At 39.7% G+C, this 22,450-nt stretch overlaps 1 protein-coding gene across 6 annotated transcripts in view; it reads left to right on the top strand.

Annotated features, from left to right (window-relative positions):
• Window positions 1-22,450, top strand: part of Arhgap26 (Rho GTPase activating protein 26) — a 466,045-nt gene that overhangs the window by 370,822 nt on the left and 72,773 nt on the right. For all 6 annotated transcript variants that reach the window (XR_002398131.2, XM_004854324.4, XM_021266145.2 and 3 more), the window contains exon 20: window positions 14,826-14,976. Coding sequence is in view for 5 of the 6 variants with exons in the window: in XM_004854324.4 (XP_004854381.1) it covers window positions 14,826-14,976 (151 nt within the window). In the remaining variant the exon portion in view is untranslated. The remainder of the gene's footprint in view (window positions 1-14,825; window positions 14,977-22,450) is intronic.

Here is a 22,450-nt window from a genome sequence, read left to right as displayed (position 1 = left end):
AGAGGAAAGCTATTGATTTTTGTGTGTTGACCTTGTAACCAGCTACTTGAGTGAATTTGGTTATTAAGTCTAGAAGACTTTTGGTGGAGTTCTTGGGGTCTTCTATATAGAGTATCATGTCATCAGCAAATAATGACAATTTGACTTCTTCATTACCTATCTTTATTCCTTTTATTTCTTTCTCTTGTCTAATTGCCGTGGCTAATGTTTCCAGAACTATATTGAACAAGAGTGGTGATAGTGGACATCCTTGTCTTGTTCCTGATTTTAATGTGAAGGATTTCAGGTTTTGACCATTTAGTATGATATTAGCTGTTGGTTTTTCATAGATGGCTTCTATCAGTTTGAGGTAGAGACCATCTATTCCAATTTTTTGTAGTGTTTTTATCATACATGCATGTTGGATTTTGTCAAATGCTTTTTCTGCATCTATGGAGATAATCCTATGGTTTTTGTCCTTGGCTGTATTGATACAGTGTATTACATTGATTGATTTGCATATGTTGAACCATCCCTGCATCCCTGGGATGAATCCCACTTGATCAGGGTGTATGATCTTCTTGATGATCTTCTGCATTCTGTTTGTCAGTATCTCATTAAGGATTTTTGCATCTGTGTTCATTAGTGAGATTGGCCTATAGTTCTCTTTCTCAGTTGGGTCTTTCTCTGCTTTGGGGATCAAGGTGATGCTTGCTTCCAGGAATGAATTTGGGAGTATTACTTCCCTTTCAATTTCATTGAAGAATTTAAACAGTAGTGGCAGTAGTTCCTCTCTAAATGTCTTGTAGAATTCAGCAGTGAAGCCATCAGGGCCCGGGCTTTTCTTAGTTGATAAGTTTTTAATTACATTTTCAATTTCATTGGTTGATATTGGGTTGTTCAGAATTTTTAGGTCTTCTTCGTTCAACTTTGGTAATTCATATGTATCTAGGAATCTGTCTATTTCTTCTGTGTTGTCCATCTTATTAGTGTATAGGTTCTGGAAATAGGTATTGATGATCCTCTGGATTTCTGCTGGGTCTGTTGTAGTTTCACCCTTTTCATTCCTAATTGCATGGATTTGGGCCTTTTCTTTCCTTTTTCTGACAAGGTTGGCTAAAGGTCTGTCAATTTTGTTGATTCTTTCAAAGAACCAACTCTTGGCTTCATTGATTTTTTTGTATCGTTCTCTTAGTCTCCATTGCATTGATTTCTCCTCTGATTTTTATAATTTCCTCCCTTGTATGAGCTCTGGGGTTGTCCTGCTCTTCTTTTTCTAGAAGCTTGAGGTTCAGCATCAGGTTGTTTAATTGGGCTCATTCTGTTTTCCTAATATGCGAATTCACTGCTATGAATTTCCCTCATAAGACTGCTTTCATTGTGTCCCATAGATTCCAATATGTTGTAGTGTCATTGTCATTTAATTGAAGGAACTGTCTGATTTCTTCTTTAATTTCCTCTGTGACCCATTGGTTATTCAGAAGTGTGTTGTTCAATTTCCATGTGTTTATGAAATTTTTTGAGTTTCTTTTGCTATGGATCTCCAATTTCATCACACTATGGTCTGATAATATACAGGGGATAACTTCAGTTCCTTTGCACTTACTTAAACATGTTCTATGCATGAATATGTGGTCTATTTTGGAGAATGACCCATATGCAGCTGAGAAGAATGTGTATTCTGCTTTTGTGGGGTGGAAGACTCTGTAAACATCTGTTAAGTTCATTTGTTCAAGAGTTCGAGGGGCCGGGGATTTAGCTCAGTTATTCCACCACCTGCCTTGCAAGTGGAAGGATCTGAGTTCGATACCCGATTCCAAAAAAAAAAAAAAAAGAGTTCGATTGAGTTCTAGTATTTCATCACTTCTTTTAATCTAGTTGATCTATCTATTTGTGACAGTGGGGTGTTGAGGTCCCCCACTACAATTGTATTAGTGCATATATGACTTGTCATATCCATTAGTATTTGTTTTATATAGTTGGGTGCACTAGTGTTTGGTGCATAGATATTTATGATTGTCATCTCTTCCTCTTGGATTCTTCCCTTCATAAGGATGTAGTGTCCTTCTTCATGTCTCTTAATCAGCGTTGGTTTGAAATCTACTGGATCTGCAAAGAGGATAGCTACTCCTGCTTTTTTTCAGGTTCCTGTCGCATACAGTATTGTTTTCCACCCTTTAACTTTCAGTCTATGAGTTTCCTTTCGAATGAAGTGTGTTTCTTGTATGCAGCATATTGTTGGATTTTGCTTCTTGACCCATTCTGCCAGTCTATTTCTTTTGATTGGTGAATTGAGACCATTAACATTGATGGTTATAACTGAAATGTATTGACTTGTCATTGCCATGACTTTTTCATTTTGTTGGGTTCTCCCCCTTTACATTTAATTTCTTGTTGTGCCAGATGGGTTCATTCTGCTTTGCTTCCTGGGGCTGTGATCCTCAATGTCTCTTCCTAGGATATTGTGTAAAATTCTTTGGAGTGCTGGTTTGGTATTCACGAAGTTCCTAAGGTGCTCTTTGTCATGAAAGTATCTTATTTCTCCATCCATTTTGAAAGATAGTTTTGCAGGGTACATCAATCTGTGTTGGAGGTTGGTTTCTTTTAGGGCTTAGAATATGTCACTCCAAGCTCTTCGTGCCTTGATGGTTTGTGTTGAGAAGTCTGCTGTGATTCTGATGGGCTTTCCTTTGTGTGTGATTTGTTTCTCTTCTCTGACTGCTTGTAGAACTTTGTTCTTCTGTTGAGTTTCTGGAATCTTAACAATTATATGCCTATGTGTAGATTTTTTTTGATCAAGGCTATTTGGAGTCCTATGTGCCTCACTTATCTGTATGACGAGTTCTTTTCCTCCGCTTGGGAAGTTTCCTGCCATTATTTCTGTGAAGAGATTTTTTATGTCATCTCCACTCTCTCCTGTTTCTTCATTGAGCCCAATCAGTCTTAGGTTATTCTTCTTTGCTTCATCTAGCAGGTGCTGGATTGATTTCTCATGTTCTCTTATAATTTTGAAGCAATTTTTCTTTTCCTGGTCACTAATTGCAATCTTATCTTCTATATCTGAAATTCTGTCCTCACATTGGCTCATTCTGCTGTGTAGACTTTCAATGCAGTTTTTCATGTCCTGGAAATCTATTTGCATCTGTTTTATGGTTTCCATTTGTTTCTTATGTTGGGATTCCATCATGTTCCTCAGCTCCTCTCTAGATTTATTAATCATGTCTTGCACTAGGGGCACAATTTCTCCTGTTATCTGAGAAATTATTTCTGATTTCATTTTTTCCAGATCCCCTTTTGTTACCAGTTCAGTGGGTCCAGGTGGTTGAGTATCAGAGTCTTCCATCTCATTTCCCTTTGGGATTGCTGTAGGTGATCTGGAAGTTACATGCTTTTTCTTATAACTCTTGAAAGCAAATCTACCCTTCTCCCAAACCTCACTGCATTTTTTTTTTTTTTTTTTTTTTTGATACCAGGGATCTAACTTGGGACCTTTTGCTTATGAGGCAGGTGCCGGAACCACTGAGTTAAATCCCCAGCCCTCACTGCATTTAAAGATGTAGTAGCCCATAATAAGGCCACACCTTAGTATTTCGCACCATTTGAGTTGCTGCAGAAATTTTGTTTTTATAAATAAATCTGTTATCATTCTTGTATCTAATTCTGTTCATATATATGATCATTCCCTTAAGATAAATTCCTGGAAGAATTCCTAGGTCAGTGGATATGTATGCAGTTAGGGTTTTGACTCCATCCCCGCACTGGCTTCCTCCTAAAAGTCCATGTTCCTCTTGGACATCTGGCTGGCTTTGTTCTCTCCATGGTCTGCACACGGCCTACGCCTCTCCATGTAGACCAGGGAAGATTTAAACAGCACTAACCTCACCCACATCTGTTGAGCAAACGAGGGATCAGACTGCCTGGTGATGTGCTTCTTAGGTTTCCAAGAAAGCCACGGTCACCTAAGGTTTCCTACTAAGCACTGTACAGGGCAGATCGGGACAGACCAGACAGTATCAGTCAATTTCCCTGAGCCTAAGATAGTGTTGGGTTTGTGGCCAGAGTGGCACAGAAGCAGCCTCTGGACAGGTCTTCAGGCACACTCTGGAGCATGCAGGGAGGTTGGAGATGAGGAGAAAATCAATTAGATGTGTGTTCAAGATTAATGTTATCACACAGGGCAGAGTGAAAGTTGAGGACATGTACAAGCAGACCTGGCAAAGCTGCAGAACGGGCTGCTGTGTCCCTGTGTGCAGACAGCAGACAGTGAAGCAATGGGGCTCTGCTCTCAACGTTAGGAAACACTCCCCGGAACAGGCCACAGTCTCCGCATGCTCACAAGTTAGCGGAGGCCTAGCTTCTCTGATTTCTCAGAGAGAAGCATATGTATATATAATCATACATAAACATAAAAGCATATGAGTGTATTTTACTGTTTGTTTTGAACACGCCTTTGTTTTTTCCTTGGAATCAGGGATGATACTGAGCTGTGAAGAAAGTACCAGAGCAGGGGTGGTAGAGTCAGTGCTTCCAGGAGGACTGGGCCAGGCACTGGAAGGTTCTATGGGACCTGTGCCTCCCAGGTTGTGATCGAGCACCCATCACTGTTAGACCAGCAGGTGCCAGTGCACTGTAACGTTGTCACACACTTCACCCTTCCTTTTGGTCCACGGACAAAGAAAACTTTATCAAAGCATTCTTTGGAGTTAAAGTACAGGTAAAGACTATAGAGGTAATTTGTGGGAAAAATGCATATTCGTGTAGAATGATGTTCTCCAGTTTAAGGCCTCTTATTCCCCTAGCTCAGTGCTTCTCAGTCTTCAGCCATTTACATAAACCTCTGCTCACTCTTGGGGCCACAACTACATAACTCAACCCTGTAATTTGTTTAATACACTTCAGTTAATTTCAAAGCAAACCACTTCTCTGCATGGTCTTGTCTTGTCCTGATATGTAAAATCTCTAAAAACATGAATTTAACGGTCTCATTGTATCATTCTCTACTGTATATCAAAATAACCATTAAAATAACAAATGTTCATCCACATCCCACTTAGAATTCTCTTGTCTACCACTGTTAATTTTGACTGACTCCAGTCTTTCTTCTTAGTGTAGACAAACTCATTTCTTCTACTTTACTGGAATTGGGTTCAGAATATGTCAGTGGCTGTTTATGTTGCAGTGGATGCTCACCACTAATCTGTCGGTATCCTGCTGTGCACTGCAGCTCATTGTGACACCTGTCCAGGCCTGATGTGACCTTGCCTTTCTTCAGGTTCTTGCCCCAGAGCAAATGCCCTGCTAGAGGATTGCACAGTGTGCACACACATTCACACACGGCACATGCATGGGCATAGATATATCTCCTCTACCTTCAAAATTGCCAGGCCATGTTTTTCAGAAGCTCATTTCCTCTTATGTCTGTCTGCCTGATCTCCGCTGAATCCAGTTATGCTCCTTTATCTCCTTAGTAAAGTACTTGCAGGTTAATATTTTCCCTGCATCCCACTGACCAGTCCCTTTGCAGTCCCCAGTTGAGATGTTTAATGGGGCTGAAGCTTCTGAAGTAGCCCCTTTGGGCACCTCCCTTGGAGTTTCTGGTTGTTTATCATTAACATACATTTACCCCACCTCTATCCAGTGACCCTATTCTATGCAGAAGTTCAGCCCATTGTTTCCTCTCAGAGGTGAATTTGTGCTGGTACTCATGGCTTTAAATTGTCATTTTCCTTCCTTTTCTCAGAAAGGACACTCCTGAGGGTTACCTTGAGAAATCTGTAGGCTCTGTCCAGTCTTAGAGTCATGGAGGTAGTCTAGCATGTTAGATAACAGTTATAAATGTGTGTCTTATTTTCCAGAAGTTTTTTCCTTCTACGTAGGTAGACCAGTTGTGTGACCCAGTCACCTGTCCACAATTTTCTGCTTTATGAGAATGAGTAGAATCTTCTCAGATGACTTTCTTCTTTTCCATAAAGGTAAAGCTGTCTTTTTGATGACAGTGGTGTCTTTCCAGAATGACCCATCACATGATTTCTCCTGCTCTGTGCTGGGTAGAGATTGAGGTCAATTACAAGGCAACATATGACTTCTTCTCCCATAGACAGTGTATGGTGGACGTGGGGTTGGAATGAAATGGAAGTGGCCTGGGAGATGAAAACTTCATGGAAAAGAGCTATGAAAATGATGGGAGAACACAGAATTTAAAAAGCATCATATCAACACATGCAAATCATCAGGAAACCACTGACTATTTCAGTGAAGAGTGGGCTAGATATCGTAGTTGTTGGTAGCTTGTCAAGGAGAGTTTTCTAAAATGAGAAATTTTGAGAAAGATACCAAAAGAAATGAATGTCCTAATCTGACCCAAAAGATAGAAAGGAGGCCCATAGTGTATAATGGAGCAGGTGAGAGAGTCCTTTCTGCAAGCACCCATAGAAATTGGTTTTCTGTTTATCTATGTTTAATATATGTGACTACATAACTCAGTCAAGTGGTTTCTTGTGGTGGGCACTGTGTAAAGCAACATCATTTAAACTTTAAAATTACCTGACACAGATAATATCCCTATTTTTCCAGTTGGGAGGAAATAAAGTTTATATTAAATTGTATGCTCAGGGCCATCCAGCATCAAAGTAGTTGCTTCATACCCAGTTAGTGCATCTCAAAGCTATGCTATTAACCAATACGTCAGATTTCTGGTTTCAATGGTGGAGTAGTTCCAGAGGAGAGATGGTTCTGTTAGGGTTTTCTACTGTGACCAAGTCTGGAGACACAACCTTATTTCCAAGGGAAAATGGTTTCTCATGATCCTGGAGGTTAACCTTTCAGTAAGCTGGAAGTCTGCTTATTAGAAGCTGGGGAGTTGATGCAGAAGGATAAATGGATGCAACTGATAAAGAACACTGAGGCTCATTCAATAACAATTTTTTTTAAATTGTAATATGCCAAGAGGCCTGCTAAACCTGTCATTACCTCATTGTATCCCCACAGTTAATAGTCCTGAGAGGCATGTTCTGATCCACATTTTCCAGACAGGTAAGCTGAGGCTGGAGAGGTTGAGTAACTACACAACTAGCAAATGGCAGAGAAGGAATTTGCCCAGCTGGTCTCCTCTCCCTGCACATTATCTTCCTGAGGCCTCTTTGTCTGTTCTTGAGCCACAGAAGTGAAAAACTTGATAGACTGAGTTACAGAAGCAATAAAAGCCGTCTGACTCAGCTTCCGGTGCCACCATGGGGGCAGTTGAGCTATAGTGAATGGGCTCCTAATATGCAAATTGGCAGCATGCAACCACGTGATAGCCTTCCCTCCAAATCTAGCACTGTCTGTGCAAAGAGCTGTATGCATTCAGTTGTGGCTTTAATATCCCGGGCCAAGGCAGTCACTCTGAGTTGCGATCACCTCCAAACAGATGGAACAAGGTTTTTCAACTGCACTGCCAGACGGATAGTAGCAGAGGAGATTACTGTCTAAGTGAGAGATACTGACATACAAGCTGCACTTTTTCAGGACAGCTATAAAAAGTAGAACAAGAAAGAGTGGAGAGAAGTAGCAACAAGAGCTTATACCTTTTAAACTTCTCCCAAGAGGTCACAAAGTGACATTTATAACTGATTTTGTCCCAGATTTTTAATATTTATACCAAGATATTGAAATGAGTTTCTTAGAACAGTGTTTTTTCTATTTGAGTCTATATCAGATTGCAGGGACCTTATTAAAAATATAAATGCCTCACCTCCTCCCCAGGAAATTCTGAGTTAAGAGATCTTGCCTCAAACTTAGGCATCTGTACATTTAAAAGCATCTGGCAGTGTCCATACTAACTAAAGTTAGAGAAGCTCAGCAAGGTAGGGACAGAGAGGTTGCTGGTATCCTGTCATTAACCAGACCATGTCTGTGACTCCCTGTCAGGGTTTGGAACAGCCTAGCATAGTGATTGAAAACAAAGGCTCTACAGCCAGACTGAGTTGTTTTATTGCCATCTCTATCACCTACTAGCTATATGGTCTAGAGAATATTACTTTCCCTTTCTGTGCCTCAGGTTGTCATCTGTAAAATCGATCACTAATAATAGCTGCCCTAGAGAATAATTAGCCTGATTAAGTGACCCAGTGCATGTAAAGCACTTGACACTGGGCCTAGAACATGGTAAGCACCTAAGAGCTGTTAGCTTTGATTATGATGATTATTATCAGGCTGTAGTTTTACCTTACAGTTAACTCAGGAAATAGTCCTTCTTTGGAGCCCATGGATTCCAAAAGAGAGGCCCACAGTGAGGGAAACACAGAGTAACACTGGTTTCAGAGGGGACCTGTTTGATGCCTGAGCACAAATTCACCAGCAGCTTGAATTACATTGCACGGAGCTGGGGGTGGGGGTAGGAATGGATTCTTGGGCATTGTTTCACATGGATTATGTTAACTAGCTGCAGGAATTATAGCTCTGATTAATTCTTTTAGTTCAGTTAATGCATCCTGGACTCTCTCCCAGGCCCAAAGAGAGACTGAGAATTCAGATGATAGCCTTCTCATGTGGGTCCTCCTTGTTGAAAAATGATTGGGAATTCATACTGTCTAAAGGCTTACATAATGCCTTTCTGTGAGGAGCCAGAGCTGTAGCATGTTCCATTTTTCAGGTTGCCTCTGGAGATCCTGGGCCTTCTGGACACACCTGTTTGCTTTGGCAGAAGACATGTTTATCCACATAGAGTCCTATTGTCACACAGGCTGCAGAAGGTGTAATTTGGCCCTTAGCTTAATTATGTGTGGTTACTATGTGTGACTGAAAACCACATAGTTGATGTAGCAATTTAAAAAATGATGTGTGGAAAGCCAATGTCAAGAAAAAGTTAAAGATGAACCATTAAATAAAAAAAAAAATTAAAGGCTCATGTCTCTGGAATTATCACTAAGTGAACAAGCAGATGATGCAGCATTAGGTGCAATATGATTCTTCTTTGTTAAAAGAACAATGTGTGTATGTCTATATGTACTTCTGTGTATAGCAGAACAACCGAATGTTTAGATGCCAAAATAAATACACCTAGAGAGTGCTCATACAGGATATTTGTGCATGCTTTTCTATACTATCTAAATTGTAGAGGAATGCCTATTTATTAGGTATTGACTTGTTTTTAAGTTATTAAAAACAAAACTCCCTAATTGTACCTTCCATTTACTATCTCAAGTCTATTTTGCAATGAGTCATGGTATAAAAATAAGTGAGTACATAGCTTCTTTCCAATGAGGACTGAGTAAGCAGCCTGTGTGTGGACTCCCTCAGATACTAGGCAATGATAGGGCGCTCTACTCGAAAGTAGTTCTCAAGTAGAAAAGAGAGCTAGGTTGTGAGCACTAGAGTGTCTGTATAACTCTGATAAGCCAACTTCCTATTCATCCATTGGCTAAAGGTTTGCTCCTAACTTTCTGGAGGAGGGGGGTGTTTGTTTGTTTTTAGTGGTGGTATTTTGGGGCCTCTCCATTGTTCCACCATGTTTCCTTCTTGGGAATAAATTCAATCCTAGGCTTGCCCAGTGCTGTTCCCATTCCCTTTGGAATCCAGTTTTATTGGCATTCTTTCCTTTTTGCAAAGGAAAGTGTTATTACGAGTGCCTTGGGAGGAACATAAGTCATTTGATCCACATAGGACCAGAACCAGAGGCTGTTTTGCTGAAGACAGTCAGCCAAAAGTTTTGTTATCAGGTGTTGTGTATATGATGAAAACAGTATGCTCATATTTTTTACTTATCAAGTCATTGTTTGATCCATTCATCATTGCCTAATCTGCTTTTTTCAGATTTTTTTAAAACATTGCCCAAACTTTTTTATATGTCCAAACATATTATCCAAACTGGTTTTTAAGATTATTTTTATCATAGAGACTGAGATAAGTCATCATGAAATCAGACCACTTCACATTTTAATGTGGCTTGGCATGCCACTATTATTAGGAACAAAGCTATAGGAAAAAAGAATGCTTCAGAAAGTCTGCTTCCAAGCTTCCCATGTACTTGGGTGTTACCCAGAGATGGTAAACTCAGAAATTGCTGTGCACTCATCATTTTTTATTGCAAAATTCATTAAGCTGCCAGGCTATTATCATCCTATCTTGTCAAGATGATACATTACAGACTTCATTGCAAAACTTATAACAAGCAGAACAAAGTACACTTCTCTCCCAGACACAGTTCAGGAAAGCCTTGGATATTTTGCTTGTGCCTTCCTATTTTTGGTAGAAAGCTGTCTTTGTAAACCTCTTTCTGGTAACTCCCTTTTCTCCTCCTTTGATCATGTGAAAAAAAAAGTTTCCTCCTTTTGGCCCTGGCGTCATGAGCTTCTGTTAAAGAACAGTCTTCTTCCCTCTTTTTTTGACCTTTACTCTTGAGTATGTTGAAACGGTGACATACTAGCCTGAATTCTGACAGACTTCCATCCACAATGGGAAACCTCCTCCAAAGTGATGTTGAAGATCTGTGTTTCATATTTACCCTCCAGTTCTGTGTATTCAGTGGGCCAGACACGCTCAGGCCTGCCAAGATGTGTGAGTTTGGCTTGGCTGTGGTATGCTTTCCTGGCCTTGCCTCTGGCTTCTGTGATAAACAGAGAACCTGTCTCCCCTATGTGATGGAGTTGCCATTAAAGTGAGTAGGAGTCACTTGGTAAATATGGAAAGTGAAGTAGCTTAGCTCCCAGATTTCCATGGCAACTCCCAGAACAAGTACAATATCAACAAAATTATTCTGTGGTTTTCCTTTTTTAGTTGCAATGATTTGGTTGCATACTCATGTTTTTCCACTCCTGATTTGTTCAGAAAATAAAAATGCTGCCCACTCTCAGCAATACTTTTGTTTCAAGGACATTAGTGGTCCCTTTCTGAAGCACCTGAAGAACTCAATCAAACTACATCTTTCTGTTCCACCAAAAAAAAAATGATTGCATATTATTCTCATATTTATTTTTTATGTTATAACTGCGCAGTTTGGTATTTATGATGCATGGGGTAGACACCAGAAATGTATGATAAACATTAACCTTACCAAGTCACTTTAACGGATTCCTTGTGGCCAGGCAATATGTGCCCGCCCTTGAGTAGTTTGCATCCTTAAGGACCAAGTTCAATCCAGTTTGTCAGTGCTTTAAAATACATGTTCACAAAAGCACCCAGCACATTACTGATGCATATTTATAATGGTTTTGGGATTTATTTTATCATTTCCTTGTTTTTGGACTCTTGTTTTATGTTCTGTTTTGTTTTTGTTTTAACTAATATAAAGATAAAGAGATATTTGTGTTGACAAACATGTTTGTGAAAGCCAAGCATTCTCACTGACTATAGCCTGTCTCAGACACTCCTGAGTAGTGGACATTCTTTTTCTTTTTGTCATTTAATTGGTCACTGTGATCTTGATTTGACTCATAACTGGTTGTTGTATTTCTTTGAAGTCTACTAGCCTGTAATTTTTTTCCTCTAGGAATGTAATTGCCATCAGTCCTTCCTATACCTTCTAATGAGGATGCCAGAGTTGGACTGATTCATCAGTGACTCAGTGAAGTCCAGCTCCGTTATTTGAAAAATTTAGTTTATTTTTATTTAAAAGAAGTCCTCTGAGCTGCCTGTTCTTCTGCTTCTCTGTTAGGAGCAGGTACTTATTTGCCCCCAGGACAAAAAAAAAAAATCCTCTTGTTTTGAATGACGAAACTGAATCATTTTCTCTTTATTTCTTAAGAATTTGTCTTGCTATAGTTTGCCATCACCATTAAAACATTTGGTTTGCTTCTGATTGTACTCTCCACCTCTTCTTTGAAATAATCTTTACCTTCTCCCTCTATCACTGTCGGGACTGTCAGCATCTCAGCTTAGATCTTCCACCCAGGAGTTCTCGTTCTCATTTGCTGAGATCACAGATGAAGAGAGTTATCGCTACCATACAGTCTTGTAGTCAGGGAATGTCAGGTTTCTTGATTTCCTTGTCATATAGTCCATCAAGGAATACCAGTAAAAAAAAATCTGCCTCTTCGGATGCATATATTTGACAATCTTGACTATAAAGTTGTGAAATTTTATGATACATATTTTTGTGTATTTTTCTTGGACAAATAACTCCTTTCTCTCATCTTTTGTTTTGGCTGTTCTGTTGTTATAGTATGGGTTATGCATCTGTGAAAGAATACTTAAAAATTTATTTATTAAAAAAAGAATACTAATGTCCTATAGTAAATGAAATACTAGAAATCTGCAAGCTCTATTTGGGTGTAGACATTTGTTTTATTCCGTTGACTTTTCTAGTCCATAGAAGGTCAGATCCGTGTTTTCCACCAGCTTCCCTTTTTCTCTTGCAGGCTTATTTCAGACAGACATGCTACGTTCCCTTTGCTGTAGCCTTCCCCATTAGGTCATCGAGTTACCCAGTTTTTAGTACTCTAACAGTAGATATTTTCATTAAAACATCATCTAAATTCAGATTTTGGAATCATTTTATTAAAATCAGAACTATGATAACATTTCTTATAAAGTAAAACTTTTATATAATGTTATTTTAAATTTGGTTTCAAGGTTTTGTCTTAAATTGCTCATAATCCACTGACAATAAACAGATATGTGCAAATTGATAAATACTCATGTATTTTTACAAATAAAATACAAAAACATAATATAGAGGTCTTAAATATCTGGCAACCTTGTTTGCTATTTCCTAGGTTCTCAATAAACATGAATTGAATTAATGAAAATTAAGGAAGTTTCATTTCATATATTATTTTTTCTAATGAATAATAAGAGGGAGGGGGAAATGTCCTGATAACATTTTATAAAAACGAATATACTTTTAGCAAGGTGTTATTTTAGATTTGTAGGATCATAACCCTCTCACGGACAAGTGAATATAATCACAAGAGATATGGGAACTATAGTTTTTCTCTTCTGTTTCCTGAGAATTCAAAAAATTAATTCATGCAAAGTTGGTTCTTCAAGCTTCACAAACTAGAATCAGTAAAACTATTTACCTCTCTTCCCATATGAGGCAGAAAATGTCTTCAGCTGAGGGCCAAATAAGAGCTGTCTGCACTCTCCTTTGTGTGGTTCAACTTAGGCTCTTCACAGTTTTTCAGGAATCTTAAGATGCACATTTTGTACAAAGGAGACTTTTACTTATACTGATTCACACTAACAGGTGCTATATTCATTCTCTCAGTGCTCCTCTAATTATAAATTTTGAGGATTGTTTCTCTTTCTAGTTGCAAGTTCTGGTTTACAGGCTCTGTTAGTCTTCCTGCACGATATAGCTCTTACAGTTTCTTTTTCTGTCTGGTTGCTTCTGTTTGAAACTTAGTCCCTTAAATTATGACTAGCTCTGAACCTCAGTAATAACTGTAGTGATATACTGGTTTGGGTTTTTTTTTTTCAAAATCTACATAGAGTTTAGAAATCTCCCAATAGCCTCACAGGATTTTTATATTTTCTCTGGGTTTTTTTTTTTTTACAGGGAATTAAGAATTTGCCAAGATATTAGGGGGTATTGTAGTGTGAGTATGCATATTTAATGTGAAGATTATTCTGATATCATTCCATAAGCATAATTTGTTTTTATAGACATGATTAGTGCAAGAAGACAAGTATTTCTTATGATATCACCTTTATTGGTTGAAGAGACCTGAGTTCAAATATTAACCTATAAATTGCCAGGTCAGTGACTCTGGTCTGTCCTCCTAGCAATACACTACACCTCTAACTCTTGTCAAAAAGGCCCAGTAAGAATTAACCCACATTTATTTCTTGACACATGAAACAATTGCCAGGAACACCCATTGATTTCAGTATGGTACATCTGTAATGAGTGGGGCTGAAGAATGATACAACAAGACTATGATATTCTACTGTGACAGTGGGGCCTGTGCCATTAAGCTAGATTGTCCCCTGAATGTTTCTTCAGTGTATGGTTCCAAGTTTTTGAAGATGAGAAGAGACAGAAAGTTCTTTTCTTTGAGCACTATTCTAAAGTTTACAAAACACATTCCTGCATATGATCCCACTTGATCCTCTTGACAGCTCCACAAGCTGTGCTAGGCTGCTGTCCTTCTCCCAGTTTTGTAGATTCATTAACCAGGAATCTGAGATCAAGTGGAAATTGCCTGAGGCCACACACCCAATCAGGGTTGGATTCTTGAACTCAGGTTTTCTCTCTCCTGCCTTCATAAGATTCTCCTAGCACAGCATATGACTGCTTGGACCATGGACTCAGTTTTTTGTTTTGTAAATGCAGGCTACTAGGTAGGCTTTTATAGTTCTGTCACAGAATTAACATGAAGTTAGACATCAAATACACGAAGCTAGAGGCAACACAAGGATGTGTCTGGGGTGGGGTCAGGCATTTAGACTCGGAGTATAAGGAAGTTAATTGATGGCCAAATACATTCTGTGGTGAGGTGCTATAGAGTTGGAGGAAGTTCATAGCCTGGAAAGTATTAAAGGCAGGGTTTTTATAGTGAAAGATGAGTGTCACAGAAACCAAGGCAATGTGGCTAAATTCAAGGGGTCTCTAAAGGCTGTTTTGTGTTGTGACCATCCACTAAAAGATGGCACAACTTATGGTGCAATGGTAGGCCCACTCTTAGGAAAAGGGCTGGTAAATATTACAGGGAAGGTGGATCCTGTCAAGATGAGGAAGAGGTTTTTCCCTAAAATTTTATGTTGCCTATTCCCTTTTGACTCTGTTTCCCACTTTATTCTTTTGTATGTCTTTTTTAAATGTTAGAAATCTCAATCAAGCCTCATTATTTATAAATTTTGTATACATAGGAACAAGCTATCCCTATGCAATATTAATACAGGGCTTGTGGTCTTTTCTCCTGCAGAGGAACAAAGGAATAGCATCATCAACTCCAGTCTGGAATCTGTCTCATCAAATGCAAACAGCATCCTTAATTCCAGCAGCAGCTTACAGCCCAATATGAACTCCAGTGATCCAAACCTGGATGTGGTCAAACCCACCCGGCCCAACTCACTGTAAGTATGATGTCCAACTGCCTTGCGTCTCTGTTGACCATTCTGCAAGAATCTACTCTCTGGGTCCATCTGACCTTGAGCCATTGTCCCATGACTGTGATTTAAACTTCTCTCCAAACATGGATCTTGGCTGGCTTGCTGTGGAATTTTTAAGCATCATCATCCCCAAGGAGAGTCACTGTTGCTAACATGCTGCTTCGTGGTCTTGGTCACCTTTGATTTACTGTCCCGCTGAGATGGCTTTGGTGATGGCTACTGCCTGGGCTGGCTGCTGGGCATGAAAAGCAATTTCTTTTAGTTTCCCAAATACCAGGGACTGTGGCAGCTTAGTAGATCAGTAGCCAAGTCTGTTGAACTCGTTAATGTGTGTATTAGGAATGTTCATTGCTACCTCTGTGCCTCCTTTCATAAAGATAGTTCCAGTTGCCCTTTGTATCTTTGCATTCTCAAACCTTAGTGTGACTATGATCTCTCACTAGAGACTTTAAAAGGGCTCTTGTTTCTTCATTTTGGACCCTGAGAACCCATAGTCAAAATAGGCATTTTATGGGACTGGTTGTCCAGTGCCCCTTCAGAAACTATTCTAAAAGGGCCAGAAAGTTCTCCCTTGTGGCTCCAGTCTACATTGCTTAGCGTGCTTCTTCAGGCCACAGAATAAATCTTGTCAGCTAGAGCCTTTCCAAATGAATGTGAGGCCATGACCAGAACAACTGGACTCAGGCTACAGCTATAGAAGAGTCAGGAAAAACCATGTTGACTTTGCATTTCTCTAGTGAAAATAGTTTGAGGCCCAGCCACAGACTGTCTTCAGGCAGTTGTTGCACTTGATGAGACACCAGCATGCAGATAAGATACCAGGAGGGCAGCAGCCTTTCCCTGCTCTTCTGTATGCTATGGTTGTATGCTAGTGCCATGCTGTTCCATCTCTTTAGGATATAGTATTTATGTATCTGTGAAATGAGTCTAATAATTTTTGCCTTATAACAGGCTAAGGGATATTAAATGCTTGGGAGGAAAAATACCCCAAAATGTATGTAAGATGTACTTATAATGAAAATGTAGCTACGATGTAAGATGAAATCTTAAACTGAGGAAATCAGATCTCCTTTTAGTTCTTGGCAGTTTTTAAATTGTACCAGCATTCAGGAAGTTTGATCACTTGCCCAGTATTTGGTGGATAATGTTGTAGCTCACCAAAGCTCAGAATATTTGGGTTTGTCCAGCTTGTGGGCAGTAAGTCTGTTCTTGTTTTTCATTACCAGATTTGCCTACAGGGCCTCCTGGCCTTGACAAATGCTTTTTCAGGTTCTTTTATACCTGCTTTCCTGGACTTCAAGGAGATTCTTTTTTACCCCCTCCATTTGATTTAAGTCTTTGTACCCAGCAGTTGCTAAAGTTATTTGTTACTCAGCATGAGCAGAGTTGAACTTCTAGACCACGCTGCTTCATATTCCCTGATTTTAGCCAACCAATACCAACTAGTGGTCTTTAATATCTGTTTTTAGCTGCTGGTTGCTGTGAGCCCCTGAGTCACTGCTGAGAACAGTGTGTTCCAAGAGGTTGTTTGGGTAGCTAAGTGAGGGCGGGGCAGGGGGGATATGTCTTTTAAACAGGTCCTGGAGGAGAAGCCTTGAATTTTTTATTTTTTGAGTAGCCATATCATACTGAGGGCAACTGCCCACTTCACCCAGGACAAATTTGGGGGGATTTCCCAAGAATGGAGGGTGAGGATGGGAATAGTTCTACTTGTTTGTCTTTGGAGGAGGGTCGTAGGCAGAGTGTGGGTGTGCTTCCAACAATACTGCTATCCTCAAGCTGAGTGAGTCTGACTGATACCTGTGAGTCTTAAGGTCAGGAAGGCTTCTACCATGAGGTAGAAGCAATGGTGGTACCAGAACTGGAACCAGCAATTGCCTTGCCCTTGAGTGAGGCACATGCCAAAGCCTTTTGCAAACAGGTTCTGTGGCCATTTCTAAAATCCAAGGCATTTTTCTGGGTTTCATCCTCCCCAGTGTTTCTTGCCTGAGATTTGCCTGGTGGACCATGAATGGGAGTTAGGCAGTCCTGACAAAATAGAACTCCTAGTACCTTCCCTGAGAAAATTAATCCTGAGAAGCCTGAGAGTGCATTATGCCATGGTGATAATTATGCCAGGCTCAGTCATACCAAGCAAGACCTTAGTCCTAAATCCCTTCATTTTCTACACCAATGTTCAGTTTGAGGTGTTCAGAGATCCTTAAATGGGAATACTTGATGGAAACAAAAAGCAAAGGCATAGAGTAGAGGGCTACCATTAGCTATTAATTAGGCATAAAGTAAAAAACCAGTCACCAGGAAACTACTTATCCTTTTTATTTTGTTCATTATTTTTCATGAGGAAAGAAATTTGCTGCTCATGATACTTTGCTGTATCATTAGTAAGTCTTTTCATAATTCTTTTAGGACAGTGATGGTGAACCTTTTAGAGCTTTTAATGATAGAAATAGCCTGCTTTAGCATACATGTCATAGGTTCACCACCACTATTTCACGAGATCAGGGCTCTTTTGTTTGCATGAATATAAAACTAAATCAGGCATCAGAATTAGAGATGCTGCCATTCTACCCATGCTATGGCATGGCTGCTGTGTTTAATTCTTTGGCAGGTTCTTATCTAGACTCCTGGAGTAGCTATTGCTCCTAAAGATCAAGGGACAGTTAGTGAGCCGGGATCAACGTCCATATGATCTGAAATTCCCAACAAGTCTTGCTGAATATCTTTTGTGCCTTAATCTGTGCTAAGCTACCTTGGGTAAAATAGAAAAAGAAAATTCCTGCCCTCCCTGAGTTTATAATCTAGCTGTGGAAAGACAGTGACACAAAACAGTGCTAAATGGGTCTCATAATTCAATGGTGTCTTCAGAGTTCAGTACTAATGGAATATCTGTGAGTACATGCACCAGGTCAGAGAACTGGGCAAGGTGAGGCAGATGAAGTGTGAGGTGAGTGTTAGTGAAGATTTAGATCGGTGAGTGAAGAGCATTCTAGGTAAGGGAACAAGAGGTAGAAATGACCCAGCATAGATAAAAAATCCCAGAGACATGTGTATTGGGGGAGGGAGCTATAGTTTTTCCCCTACCATTACTATCAAAAAACAAAAACAAAACTTGAACTCATCTTTAAAGTCAGGAGACTTCATATAAAAATCCACATTTCATGCTGAAACAACTGGACATTCACATGCGAAAACATGAACCCAGACATGGACCATATACTTTTCACCAAAATTAACTCCAAATGAATCATAGGTTTAAATGTAAAATTCAAAATTATTAAAACTGTAGAAGATTATGTAGGATAAAACCCAGGTGACCATGGGTGTGATAACTTTTTAGATACAACACCAAAAGCATAATCTGTGAAACAAAAAAACTGTTAAGTTGGATATCACTTAAATTAAAAACTTCTACCCTGTGAAAGAAATTGTTAAGTTAATAAAATGATAAACCACAGCCTAGGGGAAAATATTTGTAAAACACATATCTGATAAAGGACCCATATCCAAGATGTACAAAGAACTCTTCTTAACATTAAGTAAAGCAATAATATACTTAAAAAATGAGCAAGAAATCTGAATAGATATCTCACTGAAGAGATTTACATGGCAAAGAAGCATGTGAAAAGATGTTCCACATCACATGTCACCAGAGAAATGAAAATTAAAACAATATGAGATACTACCACACTGCTATTAGAATGGCCAAAATCCCAGAACACTGACAATATCAAATGTTGGCAAGGATATGCAGCCACCCTCTCACTCACTGCTGGTGGAAATGCAAAGTTGCAAAGTGGTATAGTCACTTTAGAAGACAATTTAGTTTTTTTCTTACAAAAATTCAACATACTTTTACCATCTGATCCAGTAGTTGTGCTCCTTGATATTTACCCAAACAAATTGAAAACTTATGGCAAACAAAACTTATGACAAACATCCACATAGATCTTTTGGTTAACTTTATTTGTAATTACCAAAACTTGGAAGCAATCAATATGTCCATCAGTAGATGGGAGAAGGTAAACTGTGGTGTATCCAGACAATGGAATGTTATTTATCATTAAGAAGAAGCGAACTATCAAACCATGAAAAAACATGGAGAAAACTTGAATTCATATTGCTAAGTAAAAGAAATCAATCTGGAAAGAATATAATATGATACCAACTAAATGACTGAAGAAATAAACTTGGTTTAATAAAATGATCAGTGGCTGCCAAGGAAAAGAGATGAACATGTAGGATGCAGGAATTTTTTAAGGCTGTGAAACTATGCTGCATGGTGGGTACATGAAATTATGACTTTGTTAAAACCAGTAAAACTATAGAACACAAACAGTGAAACCTAATGTAAACTATGGTCTTTAGTTAATAATAATATATCAATATTGGTTCATCAGTTGTAATAAATGCACCATACTAATCCAAGATATTAATAATTGGGGAAAGTTAGAAGGTGAGAGAGGAGGAAACTTGTTTTGCATAATTTTTCTGTAAAACCAAAACTGCTGTAAAAAATAAAGTTACTAATGTATTTTTAAAGTCTAGATGTCCAGCTCTTTTTGAAAGGTAGAAGATTCAGCTACATGAAAGCTATGTGTTACTTGGTAGGAGAGGATGTCCAGTCCCCACCCTGTCTCATTGGCTTGTGTTACTCCTTTGGATTTTCTCCCTGCAGTACTGCAGTAGATTAAATAAGGCCAGAATCTTTGCAGCCCCTCCCATTAAGAGCTAGAGCCCTTGAATCTAGGCTGGCCTTCACCCTCGGACTTGATTTAGCCAGTAGAATGTGATAGGAGTGTCATCATGCAATGTGCCAGGCCCGAGCACGATGCTTTGCAGTTTCCTCTCTTGACCCATGGAACCCAGCCGCCAGGTACAGAAGCCTTTTCTAGCTTCCTGGAGAGGGAATCCCAGCAGTCTCAGCCAAGTCTAGCCCTTGGGCACCCATCAGTTGAATGCAGCCATGAGTTAATCCAGGCAAGACCCACAGAAAAGCTGCCCAACCAGTCCATAGATTCATGGTAAATAATACACTACCTAGAGTGGTTTAATACACAGCAATAGTTAAAACAATACAAGGCCTGTGATTTTGTGATCTGGGAGTCATGGACAATTTCCAGGGGAAGGGACTGAACTTCTTGGGTGGGACAGAAAGGTATGGGAAGTTCTCACTGTAGTATAGACCCACATGGGAACTCGCCTTTCAGTTTTCAGAATCTTCTTTGAAAGAAAATGACTCATGTCTGAGAGTCTAAGAAATTAAGAAACAAAACAAAATCCCTAGCTAATGGCTGAGGCAAACAAGAAAGTTAGCTCAAGCATTGGAATGAAAAGCAGGAAACCCTAGGTTTTAATCCTGGCACCAACAGGGACTGACTGATAATAGAAGTCCTTGGCTTTGAACACACCCACCCCCCACTGCCTGGGGTGGAAGAAATGGGGCTGACCCATCTGCAAGAGTGGAGGTTGTTCAATGGGTGCTTACAAAAGGCTCCAGAAGTAAAAGTTCCCCTTTCCTTCCACAATGACCAATAGAACTGGCATCATGCTGAATCTTTTCTGCAAGATACTGAATTTTGAAGGATGAACTCAACAAATGCTGGGAAAGAAGTCTGGGGATGTCCCACCAGGGACATTACATCCTCCAGTAATTCCCCAAAAGTAGAAACTTCCGGGAGGAAGATGCTTTTTTCAGGCAGCTGAGGTAGGGGTGGAGGGGCTTGTTAAGAGGAAAGCAGGCTGAGAGGGCTGGGAATGCGTACTGGTGGAACCCAACCTCTGAGTTCTCCCTATGTAATACCCACACCTAAAAAATAACAACTGCTTGGTAGCCTAGTACATTAGACTGATTTTTTTCATCACTTCCCCTTAACACACATATACACACGTACATTTCCAAGTTATTTCTGGTGACCTAAAAGATGTGCACATGCCACACGCCTGCAGGTTCTGCCAGAGTCCACTGTTCTCGCCCATCTTAGTGGCTAGTGAGCAGTTCAAGAGCTGCTCACTGGAATTCAGAAGATAAACAAGGCCTGCTTCCAGGGGAGTTGTTTCTCTGAAGCATTTCTGGCTCCCTCTGAGTTTGATTCAGCTGTTCTCTGATGAAATTTGGACGATACTTCCCTAGAGAAATGTCTCTAAAATTTTACTTATCTTCTGCTTATTTAGTTAATATTTGTTCAGATATCAGTTGAATACCTATTGTGGGCCAGATGTTGTTCTGAGTGTTGAAGATACAGCAATTAAAAAAAAAATCAGAGGGGTTGGGATGTAGCTCATTGGTAGAGCACATGCAAAGCATCTATGAGGGTCTGCATACAATCTCCAGTACTGAAAGAAAATAAATACATTGAGAGTTTCTGCTGTCAGGGTTTACATGCTTTTGGAGATAGAAGAAAAATCTGTGTCTAATGTATCAGATGGTGAGAAGTTCTGTGGAGAAAACTAAGGTAGAACCAAGGAGAGAGAGGTCTGAAGGGAGGGAAGGAAGTTGGTGTAGCTCTCTGCCCTTGAGTTTCCTTATCTGTAAAATACGGTAGTCAGACCCTCCTCAGAAAGTGGGGTCAACATTCAGTGAGGTCATCCTTTGTATCTCATTCACATGTTTAACACTTATGAATGGTGGCAGTTATTTTGCAGAGCTCCTTGTACAAACTATCCTTTCTCTTTCTCTAGCCCCTCAGCCCTGGTATGCACTTTGCCTTTGTGGAGAAGTGTCTCAGCTGTTTGCTCCACTCCCTCCCACCAGCTCCCTTCCTCCTCTGTGAGAGGGGAACTGTCTGTTGCTGCCAAGGAACTGTTCCTGCAGAGGCAGGTGCTGCTCTGCCTCTGTCCCAGGCCAGCTGGGGTAGGCATGCCTGTTCCTGGAAAATTTGGAAATTTCCTTATCCCACAGGTACCTGATGAGCTAGCTGTGTGCATGGCTGTTACTTAGTGGCACAAAATGAATCACAAAATGAATAATATGCATTAGATAAGTGATCATTTATGACACTTTATTCAAAAAAGTCACTTTATCATCCCAACACTGTTGCCTGCCAAAAGAGTTACACCCAAACGGGCAACTGTGATTTTCCTGAAATTGTGTATGTATTGGGGGGGGGGGGGGTTCTCTCTCATTTCAGAAAGTTTTGGTTTTGATTTGGGTTTGTGGTTTTCTGTTCAGTCTTTTTTGTTTTGTTTTGTTTTTGGTTGTCTTTTGTTATTTGTTGTGCTCATTCTTTGGAATTTGGGCCTTTGAGAGAAGTTTTCCTCCATGGTTAGATCAGCTGGGTGTGAAGGAGGATCTTCATGTTAGATTGAGGATTCTGCTGCTCACCGACCTGCAAGTAGAAAAGGTCTCTTCAGATTGTTTTGCCTGCAAACTTGGAAATAACTTGAGAGCATAATCGTTTTCTGTGGGAATTGTTTGGCTTTTCTTGCTCCTCCTCATGGT

The sequence above is a fragment of the Heterocephalus glaber genome, unplaced genomic scaffold (assembly GCF_053883595.1).
Source record: "Heterocephalus glaber isolate CG9 unplaced genomic scaffold, H.glaber_assembly_v1.0 deba00001463, whole genome shotgun sequence".
Taxonomy (NCBI): Eukaryota; Metazoa; Chordata; class Mammalia; order Rodentia; family Bathyergidae; genus Heterocephalus; species Heterocephalus glaber.
The sequence above is the reverse complement of the archived record's forward strand: the minus strand, read 5'-3'. Positions and strand labels throughout refer to the sequence as shown.